This window comes from Stenella coeruleoalba (genome assembly GCF_951394435.1).
Source record: "Stenella coeruleoalba genome assembly, chromosome: 8".
Lineage (NCBI taxonomy): Eukaryota > Metazoa > Chordata > Mammalia > Artiodactyla > Delphinidae > Stenella > Stenella coeruleoalba.
Window position 1 is genome coordinate 89,893,907 of NC_137154.1, and position 18,108 is coordinate 89,912,014.

At 53.5% G+C, this 18,108-nt stretch overlaps 1 protein-coding gene across 4 annotated transcripts; it reads right to left on the reverse strand.

Moving 5' to 3' along the window:
* Positions 1-3,103: 3,103 nt before the first annotated feature.
* TMPRSS5 (transmembrane serine protease 5) lies at positions 3,104-16,119 on the reverse strand. 4 transcript variants are annotated; one of them, XM_079929384.1, is made up of 13 exons: positions 16,014-16,119; positions 13,622-13,745; positions 13,138-13,236; positions 12,525-12,647; positions 11,268-11,403; positions 10,816-10,929; positions 9,264-9,307; positions 7,289-7,491; positions 5,576-5,674; positions 4,969-5,111; positions 4,550-4,702; positions 3,585-3,626; positions 3,104-3,268 (listed from the first exon to the last, which is right to left on the reverse strand). In XM_079929384.1, the coding sequence occupies exons 1-13, from the start codon at positions 16,014-16,016 to the stop codon at positions 3,190-3,192; spliced, it is 1,362 nt and encodes a 453-aa protein (XP_079785510.1). In that variant the 5' UTR covers positions 16,017-16,119; the 3' UTR covers positions 3,104-3,189. The 4 variants fall into 4 exon arrangements, with proteins under 4 accessions (XP_079785510.1, XP_079785508.1, XP_079785509.1 ...); XM_079929382.1 differs by having other exon boundaries at positions 3,104-3,626; XM_079929385.1 differs by lacking the exons at positions 3,104-3,268; positions 3,585-3,626 and adding an exon at positions 8,418-8,580 and having other exon boundaries at positions 4,298-4,702; positions 7,289-7,467.
* Between the last annotated feature and the right edge of the window lie 1,989 nt (positions 16,120-18,108).

The following is an 18,108-nucleotide window of genomic DNA, read 5'->3' on the forward strand; positions in this document are numbered from 1 at the left end:
CCAGACCCCTTATTTGATAGATGGGAGACCAAACTCCAAGAAGGCTGAGTCACTAGCTCAGGGCAGCACACTCTCCAGTGGTTAAAGACCCAGACGGGACTGTCCACCATCAGATGCCACAGCCAGAGAGATTCCTTGGAAGGGAGGATGCACAGAAGATAAGCCCAGGCCTGTGAAAGCCCCCGCCTTCCTGTCACATTAGTGACAGATCACGCCTTCTGGAGCCAGGACTCCTCTCTCCATTCTGTTGAGTCCCCAGCGTGGTCCAGCCCAGCACCAAGCCCAGGAGAAAACCCGCCAGCAGACTTCCCTGCACTGCTCGGCCCTGGGGCTCCGGGGCACAGGAAATCTGCAGAGGGTGCCTGCAGGCTCTGCCTCTCCCTTTCCTGGCCTCAGAATGTGTAAGAAAGACCAGCTTCACCTCTCAGTAGGAAGCTGCTCCCTACCTACGATAAGGAGCCTTCCTGGAGGTGGAGGTATTTAAGACACGGTTTAAAGGGCCATTAAGCATACTGGGCTGCAATGAGTTTAGCAGGAAGCAGAGCCCCAGTGACGCAAACACAAAGATACATTCTGGTGTGTCTAGTAGGGAGGTGGGGAGGGATCCAGACCCAGGATGACGAGGGAGGCGCAAGAGTGGGAGCAGGCGTAGGTGGGTTCTCTTCTGAGCAACCAGGAGGGTCCTAAGTACATGGCCAGGAGAGGGCAGAGAAGGAAGAAGAGAGAAAAACAGTGGGGAGACTCAGGAAAACCATCTCCTGACAGCTACTGTACCGCCCTCTAGCATTTACAGCATTTCCAGTTTCATCCTATTGTGGGTGAACCCAACACTTCCAAAAATAAAATGCAGGAAACAGCCTGAGAAATGTTTCCGAGGAATGACAGGGCTGCCCCCTCATTCACAGCAACTCTCCTAGGAGAAGCAGGACTCCACGGAAAGTCTAACAAGGAGAGAGAGCCTGCACCCCGCTGTACCCTCCAGACCCCCAAAGCACAGAGAAGGAGTAGATGAGAGAAGGGCTCTACCCTGGGCCTGGCAGCCAGGAGCCACCTTCCTGGGAAGTCTCAGGAGGCTGGCAAGCTCTGCCCAGGCAGGTGGGATACTGAATCCCTGGGAAGAGAGACAGGTTTCCTGCACACAGAAATGCCCTGACTTAGTCAACAAGAGGCCCTTGGAGCTCCCTTAGCAATTACTGCCGCACCACTCAGCCTCGTGCCTGGCTGGCCGCTAATAATTTATTGCAAATACGTCTCATGGCTCCAATAAGGCAGCCGCTTCTCTGCCTCTGAATTCCCTGCAGAGCATCACACAGCTGGGCACCCAGCTGGTCCTCATTAAAATCCTTCCGGACCTGCATCTTGTCACCCTTCTTTGCTCCCATCTCCAGCCCTGCCCTCCAGCAGCCGGCCCAGGGCACCCACTTTTCCTCACTTTCCTAAGGGCTGGATTGGTAGCTGCCAATACAGGAAGGGCAGGTGAGAGCCTCTGAGTCTGTAGATCTGACTGGTAGCCTGGTGAAAGATACCAGGACCTTCCATAGGTAAACAGGGAATCGTTATTAGCAAATTCTCTAATTAGGATTCTCTTTATCGTCCTCCTGTGGAAAATACTCATTTGTAACATTTTAAGTCAGACCACGCAGAACTGGAAATCTGTAAGAACGTTGCCCAGGAAGGGTCTCTGGCAGGAGCCTCTTCCCAGGTTTTGGTTACCTCACCTATAAAAAAGAGGGATGGCAATGCCTTACTGTAGGCAGGGGACTAAACCAACCTTCCCATTCTATACTTCTGTGTAATATTGGACCATCTCGTTCATCTGTTTGCAAAACAGTGATGTGGATTTGGCGTGAAAAGAATCGAAGTTCCCATCCTGGCTTTGGCGCTTATTAGCGGGCTGGTCCTGGGGAAGTCACTTCAGCTTTCTGAATGAATTTTCTCACCTGTGAAATGGGCACGATAATAATATCTTCACCACATAGATGGTGTGAGATCTAAATGGGATACCACGTGTGAGCAGGATTGATAAACCGTCAAATAGTATCCAAGTGTTACTGGTTATTAACAGATCATAATGACTGTGGTAAATAAAAAGCTCCCTTTAAATAAGCAAACGCCTATGGGCAACAACAGAAACACAAAAAAGATCATCACTGATGGATTTGCTGGTAACTCTTCCCTGCCCAGGGAGATAGGCAGCCCTGAAACCGCCTCTTGAAGTGGGGACCCACCAGAGTCGGGCAGTAAATGCTGATCTCGGGATGGAGGCTGGAGGTCTCGGGGCTCTCAGAACACAGGGTCAGACTACCCACCACCTGCCAGGGCCTCACCCACGTTGCTTCTGCAGTTGGGCAGCAGACTCCCAGCAGCCACTTCCCCAGCTGTTTTTAAACGACAGTAAATTGTGGCCCTTTTTTTTCTAATGCACTTCTTTGCAAAGGAAGCAGACCCTCCAGGAATGAATATTCATTTGTACTACCCCTCAAAAAAATGCTGATAAACTCCCGAAAAAGTTGTGTTATTGCTAAACGCTAATTGCATTTCCTTGGGTAAGCACCATAAAAAAATTCATTGCAGCTTTTAGAAATAAGATACCAATTGCATTTTAATCGCTAGAGAGGAGAGAGTGGGGGAGAAGCTTAACCAGGAAAATGCTAACTGGGCAGAAACTCAGAAAGACATCTCCCGAGCCAGAAGGCCCAGTCCTGAAACAAGAGCTGAGGAGAGATGGGTCTCGTGGGGAAGCCAGACCCTCCTGGAGGGCGCACTGACTCAGTGGCACTCAGACTTGCAGCATCAGAGCACCTGGAAGGCTGGGGCTTTCTGTTGTCAATCATGACATGTACATTTAACAAATGTACAGAATTATATGAGCAGGAGTCAGTTCCAGAGCTTTAAGAAACATGTATGGGAGGAAAATTGTAATTCTACTACCCCTTAATGTGGGTGTGAGAGAAAGAGAGAGAAGGGGGGTGGGGGGAGGACGGGACCAAGGCCATACATCATTTCACTTTAATACCAGAAGACCTGGACCAGTTCACAGAACTGTCATTTAAAACCTACACCCTGTTCCAACACCAAGCAGAGTGTTCTTACAGTGCCCCCGCCCCAGCAGGGCCAGTCAGAGCCAAGTGAGAGCAGGAAGTAGGTGAGATCGACAGAAGAGTGGGGCGGATCCTGACTCCATGGGCTTCACCTGGGCTGGTCCAGCCTTGACCCCATCTGCCCAGGAGCTTCCCAGCCTGGGTCTGTAGGGAGGCACTTCCCCCACCTGAGAGCACAGGGAGAAGGCAGACCCAGGGCATCCCTGAGCATCCTCCCAAAAGATGCGCACAGGGGCTGGTGTGGGCGGGGGGCAGAAGGGCAGGCTCCCGACTGCCGCCAGCACCCTCTTCCTCTCCAGCTGCTCCCTCCCCACCTCCCGGCTCCCCGACCTTCCCAACACAACCCCAGCTTCTCTCCTGTCATTGAGGCTCTCTGGTGAGATAGAGGGGCTGGAAATCAGGGCTGGAGGGGAGAGGCCCTGTGGCCTGGAGGCTGGCCGGTGGGTGGTGACTGTCTCTTGTGCAGTGATAAGAGATCCACACCTTCTGCGTCCGGGGCTGCTGCTTCTCCTCCATCTAGTGGACCTGCCAGAGACCCCAGGAAACATGAGGCTGGTATGCAATGAGACTGAGGAAACAACAGGACCAGGGGAGGGAGTCCTGGGCTGAAAGAGAAAGGAGCTGATCTACAGAGTGGCTCCACCCTCGGTTAGCCGAGTAACTAGCATTTTAATAAATCACTTGACCACTCAGAACCTTCATTTCCACTTCTATCCAATGGGGCTAAAATATCTGCTTCTCTAGGTTTTTTGTAAGGTTTGAATGAGAAGGTGGATGCCTAGGTCACCTGTAAACTCTCAAGTTTATTATCTACCACCTGCCCTGAGCCCAACCTTGCAGAAGGATGCTTCCCACTATCACACCCTGCATTTGTAAAGTACTTTATACAGATCACGTGCTTTTATACACATTCTCTCACTTGGCTCTTCCCCCGAACGGATGAAGTGGAGTGGCCGGCCCAGGATCACACAGAATGAATCAGTTGCTGAACTCAAACTGCTACATGCTGAGCTCTCTCCCTAGGGCAGGGAGAGCAGGCACGACCAGGGATGAGTAATGGTCATAAGTAAGTACATAATAACACCTGGATCACTCACTCTAAGCCTGGCGCTGGGCAGGCCTTAACTCATGTCATCGTCACATATAATGGCATATACAGTAGCCACGATGGTTACTACCAGGACACTGAGGTTTACCAAAGTTAGGAATTTGCCACAGGCCACACAGGAAATGGAAGATCTGGGCTACAAATTCAGGTTAACTCTTCCTTAGTGAATGCTTAAATTGATAGAATGGATTCAACGTTATAAGCATCACTTCTTCCTTCTCCTAGTCTGGGAATATTCCCCAGCTCCCAGCAGGGCCCAGGCCCGAGGGATGAGGGTCACGGTTTCCGAGGGTTACTGGTCCTTCACAAACAGGTCTGCCCCACCTGCCCCCCGACTCACCTGCGCCGTGTCCTGGATCCAGTCCAGGAATTCGGCAACCTTGGCGTAGACGCCGGGGTGGTTGGGCTCTGCGCAGCCGCGGCCCCAGCTGACCACCCCCACCAGGCGCCACGTGCCCTTGTCCAGGCACACCAGGGGACCCCCGCTGTCCCCCTGCGGCATCCAGGCACCGGGACACAGAGTAACAGGCAGTTAGTCCTTCCTGGCGGAGTGGCGGCAGACCACTCCCCAACCGCCGACCCCGGGTCTGGGAACACAGGCGGTCCTGCTTCCAGGACGATCCCGTCTTGCCTCGCGCCCCCCTTCAACCCGCAGCGCGCTGCCCACTTGCCTGGGCGCCCCGCTCGCGGAGAGGGTGTCAGCTGGGCGCCCGGCCGCAGGCCCCGCCCACCCCACACCGGGCCCCCGCCCGCCCGCACCTGGCACGCGTCGGCCCTCTGGTCCAGGTAGCCGGCACACAGCATGCGGGGCGTGAGGGCCCCGCTGTACACGCAAGAGCTGTTGCAGAGCTGGGTGCTGAGCAGGGGCACCACTGTGTCCCGGAGCGTGTCCGACCTGTGGGCTGCGGGAGGCAGATGCGGAGATGGAGGGGCGCAGAGAAAGGCCCGGGAAAGCAGGGCAGCAAGAGAGCCTTAGAGGCCCCGGAGGTGCGGAGGCCCAAAGAGGGGAGCCCAGGATGGGAGCTGTGGACTCTGGGCGAGGAGGCAGGGGTCCGTCAGACTTGGGGGCTGGGAGCAAAGAGGAGTAGACCCCACACATACACCCTGATGCTGAGGCCGTGGCCCTCCTGGGAGAAGGGGAGGGGGAGGAAGGGACCTGGGTTTAGGGGAAAACACCAGGTTGTTCTCCCAGAAAGACCCAGGCAGGGGAGACTGGGGCCCCTGGGTCTGGCCAAGGGTGATGCCAGAGGAGAAGGGGGCTGCTGCTGCCCTGTGGCCAGGGAAGGAGGAGGTGCCTCACCTTGGGAAAGGATGCCTCCCCGACACCCACACCCCTGTACACCCCGGGCCCTGGGAGCTGACTCACTGTGGCTGGGGTCAGTGTGGCCCCAGCCAGACACCCAGCACTGCGAGCCCCTTGGAAAATCCTGCTCTTCAGCCGGCAGGCACACGGCACCCACGGTGTCTGTGGAGAGGCAGGGGTCCCGGGTCCCACTCCGGCTCGGCCTCCCTGCCCGCGAGTCTGGGAAAAGGACCAGGGCGGGCGCGTCCTCCACACCCCCTTCTCAAACAGTCCTGGCTCCGGCCTCCCGTACAGCCGTGCGGGTCAGGTACTGCCCCCCCTGGGAGCCACCATTCACACAGAGGACAGTGTGGAAACTGCAGTGTGCCTGGTGCCCTAGGCCGGGCGGTATACACACGGTGCATCCCCACCTAGGGCTGAGGGGGGATGGAAACTCCTTCTGGGTGTTTGTACCTAATTTCTCCTAATGAGGACCCATTTTGGATTTTCCCCAGGGTGTGTGGACCCTCTTGGGACATGGTTTCCAAAAGTGTGCGACCTGTCCTGTGGGCAGAGCCTGAACCTGATTTTACGTAATGCATAGACCTGCCGTTAGATAAACGCCACTTCGCTGGGAGAAAGTATTTCCTCTTCGGTTCTCTTTCAGCCCCTCTTCTGCGCCAAGGAGAAAGCGTCTGTCTGGTGCTAGTCTGTGCCTCTCTTCACGCCTGCCCACTCCTTCCAAGCACAGAGAGAGCGGCCTGACGCGGCAGTTCCGCAGAGCACAGCGCCTAGCTGGGACCTGAGCACTGTTTTGTTTTCACTCTGTGCATTTTTTTGGTTATTATCTATTTAATATAAGTCATATGGATTCTCCAATTAGGTAGTAACCTAACATTTCCCTTTAAATATATTCATGTCAATTTAGAAGCATTAACTGTTGAACAACGGTGCAGAGAGCACCCATATACGGTAGAATTTGTGAACGGCATAGAGCAACCACTGTTGCTGGGGAAACCCAAGGCTCCAGGTAGCAATGGGAGGGAGGAGTGCTGAGTGTGTGTGTGTGTGTGTGTGTGTGTGTGTGTGTGTGTGTGTGGTGTGAGAGTAGGTGTGCACAGGAGTAGGTGTGCATACTTATGTGAGCCTTGCATGAGTGTGTGAGCGTGTGAGGGCATGCACACGTGTGTGTGTGTATGTGCGAGCATGTGTGTCTGTAGGTGAGTGCACTTGGCACGTGCGTGTGGAAGAGCTGCCCTTCAAGCAGATGCTGTGGAGGAGACGCTCTGCCCCGGGAATTGTTTGCCTCGTGAACTTGAAGAGAGTCAATTCGCTCTCTAAAGGTCAACATGCTTATCTACATACACCAGCCTCAGCTCCCCGTCAGGTTTGTTCTGAGGATGGGGTGAAAGAATATTTGGTAAGGTAAATCTTATTAACCGTAACATGGTGCTAGTTATTAACTGTTATCCTATTAACTGTCAATACATAGTTAACTATTATTCACTATAGCCCAGCTGGGACCTGGCACCAGCAGCCTGTTGGGAGATGGAGCCACTGAGAAGCTCTTCTTGGGACCTCTAGGCAAATCCCGCCTGCAGCCCAGATGGGAAAAGGGCCAGAACCTTTGTCCCCAAAAGAGTGTGTAGAAGCGTTGGCGCCACCCCAGGTCCACGTGATGCCAGAGTCCACGACGGTCACCAAATGAAGTGAACGTTGGGTTCACAGCACAAGGGGGTCTTAGGAACCCACGGGGCTCTTGCACTCCCTGTGCCACCCCTCTCACCACAGCCTCACCTGAGAAGTGGAGCGGGGTCCGGAGCTGCAGGAGGGCCACGTCGTAGTCGTGGCTCTGGGCACTGTACAGAGGGTGGGCGATGATCCGCTCCACCACAGCCCCCTGGTGTGGCCTGACCGTGCTGTGGCTGACCAGCCCCGCGTGGACCCGCCAGCTGGACCGGCGGGACAGCCTGAAACTGCACAAGGGAGCTGAGCTGAGCCTGGGGGAGGAAGGGGCCGGAGACGTTGACATAAATGAGTTGGTTGGGGGAGGAAGCCAACAAGCATGGCTGTTAGTGGGGGCCCCATCACCATGCTGCAAGCTCCCAGAACCCAGGCCTCTTAGAATCCCCCAGCAGCTGGCAAGGCACTGGGCATGCAGTAGGTGCTTAATAAATGCTCGGGCACTGATGGAGAGAGAAGTGAGACACTGTGATCATTGGCCACCACCCCTGCACTCTCCGGCATAACCCCCTTCAAGTTTTACAGCAAACATGGAAGGGCCTTGTGTGATTATCATAGCTCTAAGCGAGTCAGCAAAGCTTTCCTCAGTGCTGTCTCCCCACTTCCTAAGTGTGATGGCTGGGGAGGCACTTCGGCTCTCCCAGCCTCGGTTTCCTCACTATAAGATGAGGATTACATCACCTGCCTTGCCCGCCATCAAGAGAAGAGGGCCGAAGAGCTCATTCATTCCTTCCAACCAGCATTTATTAAGCACCTACTATATTCCAGGCCACGGGGACAAGGCAAGGGAAAAATCAACAAAGGGATTCAGTGGTAAACAAGACTCTTCCCTGCCCCCATGGAGCTTCCAGTGTAAAGGGGAAGAAAGACATTAAACAAATAATTACATGGAAATTGATTTAATTACAGTGGTGATAAACGTTAAGAAGCATGGAAGGCTGTGAGTGCGAAAGCATTTTAAAACGTGAAGACCAAACAAAACTAAAGAACCAATATTTGTATGATGACTGCTATTTAGGCAGAGCTGTTCTTGGCACTGAACAGGGAGAATTTCACAAACACCGCCCGGACCCACTCTCAGCAGACATGGGAGGCGGACAGTTGGACATTGTATACAGGACACACCAACGGCCAAAGAGAAAATGCTAGGGGGAACCCTCCCCCCGGCAGCCCCCAGCCTTGCCTGTGCACACAGTGCGCCGCGGTCACCACCCAGTGCGGGGCCAGCACGGAGCCCCCGCATGTGTGCCGGGCACCCAGGGCCACGCTGGCCTGCCAGGGCCAGCGCCCGGGAGCCACCGCCTGCCCGCCCACTATCTGAGAAGCCAGGGGCCTGGTCCCACACTCTGCAAACAGACAAGCACGGGTGAGATGGAAAGAACGCGGGGTGGGTGTCAGCACTGTGCTGACTGTCGAGGCCTGTGGTGCAGCGTGGACGGCTCCCATTTACCATTCCTGGCCCTAAGCATGGGGCGGGAAGCTGGAAGTGTTGCTTACACATCCACCTGCCCCATCAGACGGTGCGCTCGCTGAGAGCAGGGGTGCTGCCTGCACCATCTATGGAGCCCCAGGATCTAAGAAAACGCCTGTCCCACAGGAGGGGTCAAATGGTGGCATGTGGACAGACGCGTGGAAGGACAGATGAAGAGATGGCTAGACGACCGGGAAGGCGGGTGAAAGGCACTCTGCAAACTGTCTCTCACTTGGCCCCTCTTCCCCACCATCCTTAGTCTCCAGAAGCTGCTGTTTCCCCTTTCCCCAGGGGCCAGGGAACATCGGAGGCCAGGGCGGGGAGTGAGGCAAGGAGGTCATCCACCCAAACCAGTGGCTGGTGGCGAATGGGACAGAGGTGTAGACGGGGCTCTGTTTGGGCAGAACTCTGTCTGCAAGAAGGGGCCCTGCAGGCAGGTGGGCAAGGACCCCTACCCCAGACCCAGCTGAGCTTCCCAGTGGGGATGTCCCACCCTGAGGGCACGGGGGAGATGCCCTCCTCCCACCGCCTCCTTCCCGGACCCAGGACAGGACTCACCAGAGCATCTGAGGGAAACAATTTGACCAGAAGTACAGCTGCCCCTGCAAAACAGAGGCAGTGCCAGCAGGAAGCTGGGTGGGGCCCACCCCAGGCTGCACACCCACCCGAGGGCCTGGGGGAGGGGGTCGTTGTTGGGGGAAGCAGTGGGGGCCTCTCTGTAGCCACAGCCACCTGCTTCCTGACCCCACCCAAGCCCCCAGGCCCCTGCTTGTAGCAGGTCTCTGGGACAGCAGCTGTGCTCTGCCCAGTCGTCCCGGGCACACAGGACTTCGTGGTCCTCCAGTTGGATCTGGGCAGGACCCAAAGTTACAAATGGGGCGTTCGTGATTGTGCAAATCCGGCTGTTCCCACTAAGGCCCGTGAGTAATGTGTACTCAGCGGATGAGTGGGTAAGAGAGTGAGTGAATGGACTCAGTTCTTCGCCCCGTGCTGCGGCCTCAGATGACTCCACTCTCTCCCAAGCCCTTCGCCCGGCCCTGTGTACTCATATGCCTGCTCTCCTCTTTCCCCTCCTCTTACTTAGCTAAACCTCAACTCCTGGGAGTTCCCTGGCGGTCCAGGGGTTAGCACTAGACGCTTTCACTGCTGAGGGCCCAGGTTCGGCCCCTGGCTGGGGAGCTAAGATCCCACAAGCCACATAGTGCGGCCTAATATAAATAAATACAATTTTAAAACACACTGTTAAAAAGGAAAAAACATCAACTCCTTTTGGAGCAAAGCCCTCTTTCTTGACTTCTCTCTTGCCCCCAGCATCCTAATGACTGGATTCTACTAGTTTCCCAAATCCACGGCCCCCCGGCTCTCCTGGCAGAGTCAGTCCCACTCCTACTTCCCTTTGCCCATCAAGGTATCTAAGACAGGGACCCCACGTTCCCCTGATCGGCCCACAGGGGACAGGAGCTGGACAGGAGGGTTCTGAGATTCAGGCGGGAACAGTGGTGAAGGGGTGAGAAGGCTTTAGAGCAGGGACAGGAGGAGGCTGCTGGAAAGCTGGAGGCCACCCAGGCAGGGTGAAAACCCGCTCAGCTTGCACCCACCCCCAGGATTTGGGGAAGGGGCCATCCCAGAGCCCTCTCTTCTCTGGAGGGTCTCCAGGGTCCAGACAGTTAACCATCTCTCTCCTGAGATAGCAGAATTATCCACATAAAGTGCGGCAGGGGGGAGAGGGACTAGTTTGGAGACAGGAACCTCGTTTCAAGACTTGCTTTGGCTGCTATCGGTTCTGTGACCTTGCACAAGGCCCTTTACTTCATTGAGTCTCAGTTTCCCCACCTGTAAAATGGGAATAGGAGTACCATTTCAAATCCTCCGACAATAACACCCAATCCTGCCGTTCTCGTGAGGGGCCAATAAGATGAAGTATGTGAAACTTTGGTGGGCGGGGCTCCTGTGAGCTGAGTCAGCAATTTCTAATTGGGAAATATTCCTCTTTGTTGTCCTGTCTTACACCTCCAGCGTCCTCGTCACCAGGCTCTCATGATAGGAATATTTTTGCTGCATTGTTCACCAGGAAGCGAGGGGCATCACTCAGCCCCCTGAGAAGCCCTACCTGGGCTGCCACACCTCCTCCGGGAGGCCTCCCAGTCTAGGAGAGAGCTGAGCAAACTGCCTGGAGCTGTTGAGCCTGATGTCAGACAGGTTCACTGCCTTGTGGTCTGTGAGTCTTGGCAGGAGAAGGGAATAAAACGGGAGGAAATCAGCTTTAAACTGACGATCAGCACGAGAGATGGGGGTTAAGTATAACCGGAATGTGATACTATACCAGTGTAGTGACTGAACAAGACTTTGACAATGACCTCTTCTGGGATTTATATTTGTTAAAAATCAAGGATGTTCAAAGGAGAGAAACAGACTGGGGCACCATCATGCCCAGAGGCCAGGAGATGACCAAAATGACCTCCTGAGTACTTTGATGGTGACAGACAGTTAGAGGTCTTCAATGCTCCTCCCCCACCCACCAGCTCTCCACCCTCCCCAGGCCCCACTTCTGGCCCCAGCTACCTGAGATGGCCAAGGCTCCGGCAGATCCGTACCCCCAGGGCAGAGCTCCAGCCCTCATGGCAGACCAGGAGCCAGTCTGGCCGGGCCCTCACCTGCACTTCCAGCAAGAAGTCCTCGGTGTTTATTCTGAAAGACACTGAAACCACAGCATGAAAGCCACATCCCACCTGCTGCGAGAGGGAGGGGCGGCATGGGCAGGGCGAGCCGGACCTGGCCACCATGGGACCCAAAGAGGCCTTCACGATAGCATCTGGGTCACCCCATATCGAGCTCCCTGTTCCCCAGGGAGCCAGCCGGTTCCGAGAGCAAAATAACCCCTCTTTGTGCAGCCTTTTAGGTTTGTGTTTTAACCAAGTGCTTTTAAACGTGCTCCATCACTAAGTGTCACAGCAACCCTGTGGGGTGAGAATTCCCATCCTCCACATTCTGCAGAGGGAAGTAAGGCACGGAGGTTAAGCGACCCATCCTAGGTCACAGGATCTGCAAGTGATGGATCCAGGTCTTCTGATTTCAAATCTCATGACAATACTAGCGATGGTTCCTGTTCGTTGAGCATCTGCTTTTTCCACGCTCTGTGCTAAGCCCTTTTATTTTATGCTCTTATTATGCTTCCAACTTCAGGCGGTAACTATTTTCATCTCCACTTCATGGAGAAGGAAACGGAAGCTCAAAGCAGTGATGGAACCAAAGGCGCACACAGCTAGCAAAAGCAGGCTCCAACCTGACCCTAACTAACCTCTGTAACTGATTCTACCCGCAGCCTTAGCAGCACCGTATCTGCTGACCCTCAACTCTTACCTGGAGGGGAGGGGACAAGGTTTGGGTGCGGGATGCGGAGACAACGTGGCGAGACGTTCCCAGCCCTCTGTGTGTTCTTTGCCCTGGACCCAGACCCTTGCCGGCCCCGCGCTGGCCCCCGCCCCCCCCCCCCCACATCTGGCTTCTCTTCCCCACACCGCAGCCTCACGCTGCCCAAAGGGCGAGTCGCCATCTCTCCTGGCAGCCTGGGCTCTTGGCCATGCCCCCGCTAGAGATCAAGACCGTCCCCCAGGAGTGCTGAAAGCCCTAAATCAGAGGTCAGCTCTGCAAGGCTGGGCCGTGGCTCCACCCTCACAGTACGGGAAACACAGGTGGGTGGCAGCGAACTCGTGGCCCTTCAGTTTGGTCCTCTTGCCCCGAGCCAGAAGGGAGGATCCCACAGCTGTGCAGGGGCCCGGGGCCCAGGTGGGAGTCCTGCGACCTTGGGGCGCGGCCCACCTGCTCTGGGAAGCGAGGGGAGCAGGGCTTCCTCATCGCTGGCCTCCGAGCAGTTTAAGCTCATATCCTCATCCTGCAGGGTCCCGGGAACAGGCTGAGGGGCAGCCGGCCACAGATACAGCGCTTCAGAGGACAAAGACAAGGAGAGGCTGGGGGAAGGAAGGGACTCCCCTAGGAGGGGGCCAAGGAGCAGAGCAAGGGACCTGCAGCAGAGGGAGGCAAAGGCAGCCTCGGGGGGGCTCCTCACCGCCCTGCCCGAGGCAGGCCCCCCACAACGTGCAGAAGAGAGCCATTGCGCTCTCAATGTCTCTGTCTCTGTCTCTGTCTCTCCCTCTGACTGGGAAAGATCTCTTGGAGAAGTTTGACAAGGGTGTCCCTGGATCATCCACTCGAGCACATTTCTCACTGTAGGACTGAAATGTTCTTTACGGAGAGCCCGAGTCCCTCCTGCTGGCCCTTCACCCCGTTTCTACGTGCTGTCTACTCAGACTAGATGGAAAAGACGCTCATCCCACCTGCCTTGAACACCTGCTCAGCATCTGCTCCACTCTCCCAGCATCCCCCAGATCCTGTTCGTTGCCCCTCCCCTGCCACTGAAGGTCCCAGCACTGACCTAGAAGCCAGGAGCCAATGCTTGCACCAGCCAGCAACGCCAGGGCTCCGAACGCCGCCCAGCCACGCCGCCCTGTGCACCAGCGCCCTGCCCAAGAGACTGTGGGGGAGGAGGGCAGAGGAGCATCTGGGGACCCTGCCTCCGCCTGCCAGCCGCACTTCACCCCGAGGCACCACCCCGGGACCAGGCAGCCGCCGACTCGCAGCGGTAGTTTGCCCCACTGCACCTGCCCGCCTCCCCCTGCCCCATCATCCTGGGGTGGGTAGGGGGCAGAAGTCTGATCACTGGCGCCTCGGAGCCCACTCAAGCCCCCAAATGGGAAACAGCAAAAGCAGGTCTGGGATAAATAGTGAGATAGCCTCTCCCCATCAGTCATTTAAGGCTGACCTGGGAAGATCTGGGGAAAAAGAATCTGGAGGATGTAGGAAGATTGTCCCTTCACTGCCCCCACCCCGTCATTCCCCGATGGCCCAGTCTGGCCTACTGGGTTGCTGCTGGGCCTCGGGCCTCCGCAGTGGGTCTCCTGGCTCTGCTCTGAAGATCCAGGATCCTGGACTCTCCTCTGCATACTGAGCCTCCATGGGGGCTTGGCCATCCAGCATCAGGCTCTGGGGAAATAGCTGTCAGTCACTCACCAAGGAGAGAAATCACCACTGACCACAAGAAGTCCCCACTCTCTAACTCCAGCCGGGCCCTCGTTGCCACTTGTGAGCCTTTTTTCATCTTGGGGACTCCATGTGTGTTCCCATAGATGCCCCTAGGGCCTCCCTGCTCTCCTGGAGCCCCTAGCCCCACTCACCTTTCTCTCACACAGCCAGTAAGTGTCAGAGCAGAGACCTGAGCCCAGATCGGGCCAACTCCAACGCCCGCACTCTTCACCACCCCCTTGGAAGTGGTGACATGGTGGCATGGAAGACATCCACTGAATCCCTGAACATCCCTCCTCAGATCCTAAGATCCTATCCTTCCTCATTCCCTCCTATTTTGGAGGAAAAACTGCCCCTCCCCTACGAACCATGCATTCATTCACCCAGTAAATAGTGTTCAGCCCAAGTGGACAGTCCACGGTGGGGATACTGTAAGTCCAAGGTAAATTAACATGGACCTCCACAACCACCGCCTCAAAGAACCTACCTGTGAGTCCTGAAGATAAGTCATGTAAACAAAGCAGCACAGGTTCAGTGACAGAAGAGGAGTTCAGTTTAACTAACATTGGAATTCCAAAGGAGAGCTTACTTCTTGTTGGGGAGATCAAGAAAGGCTTCCTGGATGAGGCAGCCTCTGAGACAGGCCCTCATAGATGAATAGGGTTTGAACTGACATATATGGTCATTGGGTGTTCCAGGAAAAAGGTGTTGAGGAGGCAAAGGAATGGGAGTAAGAAAGCATAGAGTGGGGTAGGTCAGACATTTGCCTAAAATTCATGTGCCATGAAGAAGAGTAATGGAAAGTAAGATCTCGGCAAAAACACTGGACCAGCAGTTCAAATCTAAGTCTACATACAGCCTACTATATGAACTTGGTAACTCATCAGCCCCCCAAATGTCAACTTTCTCCTTTATGAAATAAGACTGATAAGCCCTGCTGCCCATTGAGGAGTCTCCCCCACCTAGCTTTGTCTCCATTCCTTCTCCATGCCAGAGCAATCTTTCTAAAATGCAAACATTAGCAAGTTAACACCGTCTTTAGAGTATCTAATGATCTTTGTAGCCTTCAGGGTAAATCCAAATCTCCCTTGCATAGCTCACAGCATCCTCTGTGATCTCGCCCCTCCTCGCCTCTCCATCCTCACCTGGCAGCACTAACTCCTCCACGGCGTAACTCAGGGTGATACTAACACACATGCCTGTCCTCAGCATCCTCTCACTCTCACCACGGAGGCATGGCACCTGCTGTCCCCTTCCCCGCAGACTGTCTCCTATGACCTTGCAAGATTCAGCTTAAGTGTCATTTTTCCAGGAAGCTTTCTTCAACCCAGGTAGCACCTATTGTGACCCTCTATTATGCTCATTTACTTCTCTCTCTCTCTCCTTCCTCTCTGGTCTAGGCATCCCAGAGTCTAGCTCAAGGCCTAGAACAAAGTGGGAATTCAGTTAATGCACACTGAATAAAAGGAAGGAAGGAAGGAAGGAAGGAAGGAAGGAAAGAAGGAAGGAAGGAAGGAAGAAAGGAAGGAAAGGAGGGGAGGGAGGGAGGGAGGGAGGGAGGAAGAGAACAGATTTTGTGGCTGCAAGGGTTTTATAAAGTACAACACAAATATTAAGTATAATAAATAATATATTAATAAGAAATACATATAAACTATGGGTCCTTTCTTTAATGAACTTATAATCCAGTAAAGTAGAAAGAGTCCCTTAAAGTTGAAGTAAGTCCCGTCTCCCCTGCAGACCACCTTCCCCTGTCAACACAGCCTGGTCTAGAGAGAATTCCAGAGCGTGCTCAGCCTTTCTTCCTGTCCCAGTATCAACGGAGCCTGGCTTGAAGTTCAGCCTCTGAACAAACTGGCCTCACCCTGGGAGCTGCCCCACCTCAACACTCACCTGTCCAAGGCCATGTGGTAGCCTGCAAAAATGGTCTTTAATGGTACAGGACTTCTTCGTCCTTTTTGTGAGGAGGAGTTCATGTAATAATGATTCGCTAAGTGCTGCCTACAGGCAAAGTACCTGGCTAGGCATATGGGGGACAAGAGTGGGAAATAAAACCCACACCTGGGGAAAATCAAACCAGGAGGTTGACCACATGGGTCCCCTCTAGAGCCCCCTCTCCTCTGCACCAGAGCTGCCAGAGGAGATTCCTTCCAAGAGCCTAGAATTCCAAGGGTGGGGTCAGGGGTGGGAGTAGAAAGAAATAGAGGGCAGAGCAGGGTATGGCCTTACCATATGGGTCCGTGGCACCAATGCAAAACCTCAAGGTCTGCTAGGTAACGTTCTGCTCCTGTTCTTGGATCAGCATTGATTAAATAGCCCGGCCAGCTTGGTTAGAAGATGAGGGCTCCCTAGCTCACACATGGCTTCTCCCTTCACCGTCCTCCACACACACACACACACACACCAGAGAGACAATGAACTCTGCTCAGAAACCATGAATAGATCCCTTGTCGCAGGAAAGGGAGTCAAGGGCTAGCCTGGGCTGGGCAGCTCCAGCCCCTCCCATCAGCTAACTGGAAGCTTAGAAGCCGAGAAAAAGGTTAGGAGGAGGAGGGGGAGCCAGCTACTGTTGCTTAGCAACAAGATCCCTTGTGCCAAAAAGTGTGCCGCATGCATGCTGGCACAATCCCCCCACTTCCTGCTGACAGGGCTGTATTCAAGAGACTGATATTAGCATTTGTTCAAATGTTTGAGTCCTCTGGACGATAACTCAGTTCTGTGTGGGTTGGCTTTTCCAGCAGTCTGGGGCTATCACCATGTTGAAATTGGGACGTTGATGAGGGATCTTTGTGACCTGTCTCCTCAGGGCTGCACCGCTCACTCCAATGCCAGGGAAATGGGGCCTCTCCACCCCACTGCCCTGGGGACCAGTTCCTATAGGAGACCTCAGTGCTATGTTGCTTCAAAGCACAAGGTGGCCCAGCTGAGCCCGGGATGGGCTGAACACACCTGGGAGCCATATCTCTTTAGTCAAGGAGGAAGAAGAGGTCCCAAGGAAGGGAAAGACTGGTGTGGCTCTCCTTCCTCCAAATGCCTCTCATAGATCCCTCAGATGAGACAGTTAAGAACAGGGGCTTTAGAGTCAGGCCTTCATCCAACCCCAGTTCTGCCACTTCCCTTACTCAGCCTTACCTGTAAAGTTATGATAATATTACCTACCTCATAGGGTTTATGCTAGAATTAAATGAGCTATTGAATATAAAATTCTTAGCTTTATAGCTAGTATCTAGCACAGACTCTATTCAGTAAATATTAGCTGCTATTATTATTAACGATTACTGTTGAACCTCACTCACAATGAAGGGACAGAGGTCAGCTATGAGTCATAGAAGTAGGAGGAGAACATGGTGGCTGGAGCTGAGAAGCTCTTGGCTAAATGCTGAGGTCTCCTAGGACGATACTCTTCAGCCTACAAATCTGTATACTTACGGTGTGTCATGAACTAGCCTGGGCATGGGGAATGAATAAGTCACAGGCTAGGAGCTTGCAGGCTGGGAGGAGAGACAGGAACAGATATAAAGAACTGTTGTTTCTTGTTTTTTGTTCTGTAAAAAGTGAAATAACAGAAGCTTGAACACAGAGGTATAGGAGAATAAAGGAATAGCTGACTCCTTTGCTCAGAGGACCCAGAGAAGCCTTCACAATGGAGGAGACATTTGAGCTCAGTTTTGAGAAATGAGAAGGCAATCACATAGAAGGGCATTTCAAATATAGTGCAGAGATGTCAGTGAAAATGGGCAAAGTTCCCCCCAAATTGTCTCCTCCATAGCAATGAGAAAACTGCAAAAAATTTGTCAGAATTAACTTTTTTAGAACTCTGGGAATTAACCAAAGGCTTATAACAATATGGGAAGAGTTTATTAGAGAAAAATGACAGACCACAGCTAACATCATACTCAATGGTGTAAAGCTATAAACTTTTCCTTGAAGATAAGGAACAAGGCAAGGATGCCCACTATTGCCACTTTTATTCAACGTAATATTGGAAGTCAAGTCAAGTCAAACTGGGCAAGCAAAAAAAAAAATTAAAGGCATCCAACTTGGAAAGGAAGAAGTAAAAACTGTCATTATTTGAAGATGACATGATATTATATCTAGAAAGCTCTAAAGATTCCATCAAAAAGCTGTTAAAATAAATGAATTCAGTAAAGTTTCAGGATACAAAATCAATAAACAAAAATCTGTTGTGTTTCCATAGACTAATAGCTATCAGAAAGAGAAATTAGGAAAATGATCCCATTTACAGTTGCATCAAAAAGAATAAAATGCCTAGGAATAAATTTAACCAAGGAGGTGAAAGACCTGTACACTGAAAACCATAAGA

What these genes read in the sequence shown, in the direction of transcription:
- TMPRSS5 (XM_079929382.1), bottom strand. An exon ending in CGAGGCCCAGCAGCAACCCA is followed by an intron (nt 13,237 to 13,621) that starts GTAGGCCAGACT and finishes CCTCCCCCACAG; the next exon opens with TCTCTTGGGCAGGGCGCTGG. An exon ending in AGAGGGCCGACGCGTGCCAG is followed by an intron (nt 4,703 to 4,968) that starts GTGCGGGCGGGC and finishes TGGATGCCGCAG; the next exon opens with GGGGACAGCGGGGGTCCCCT.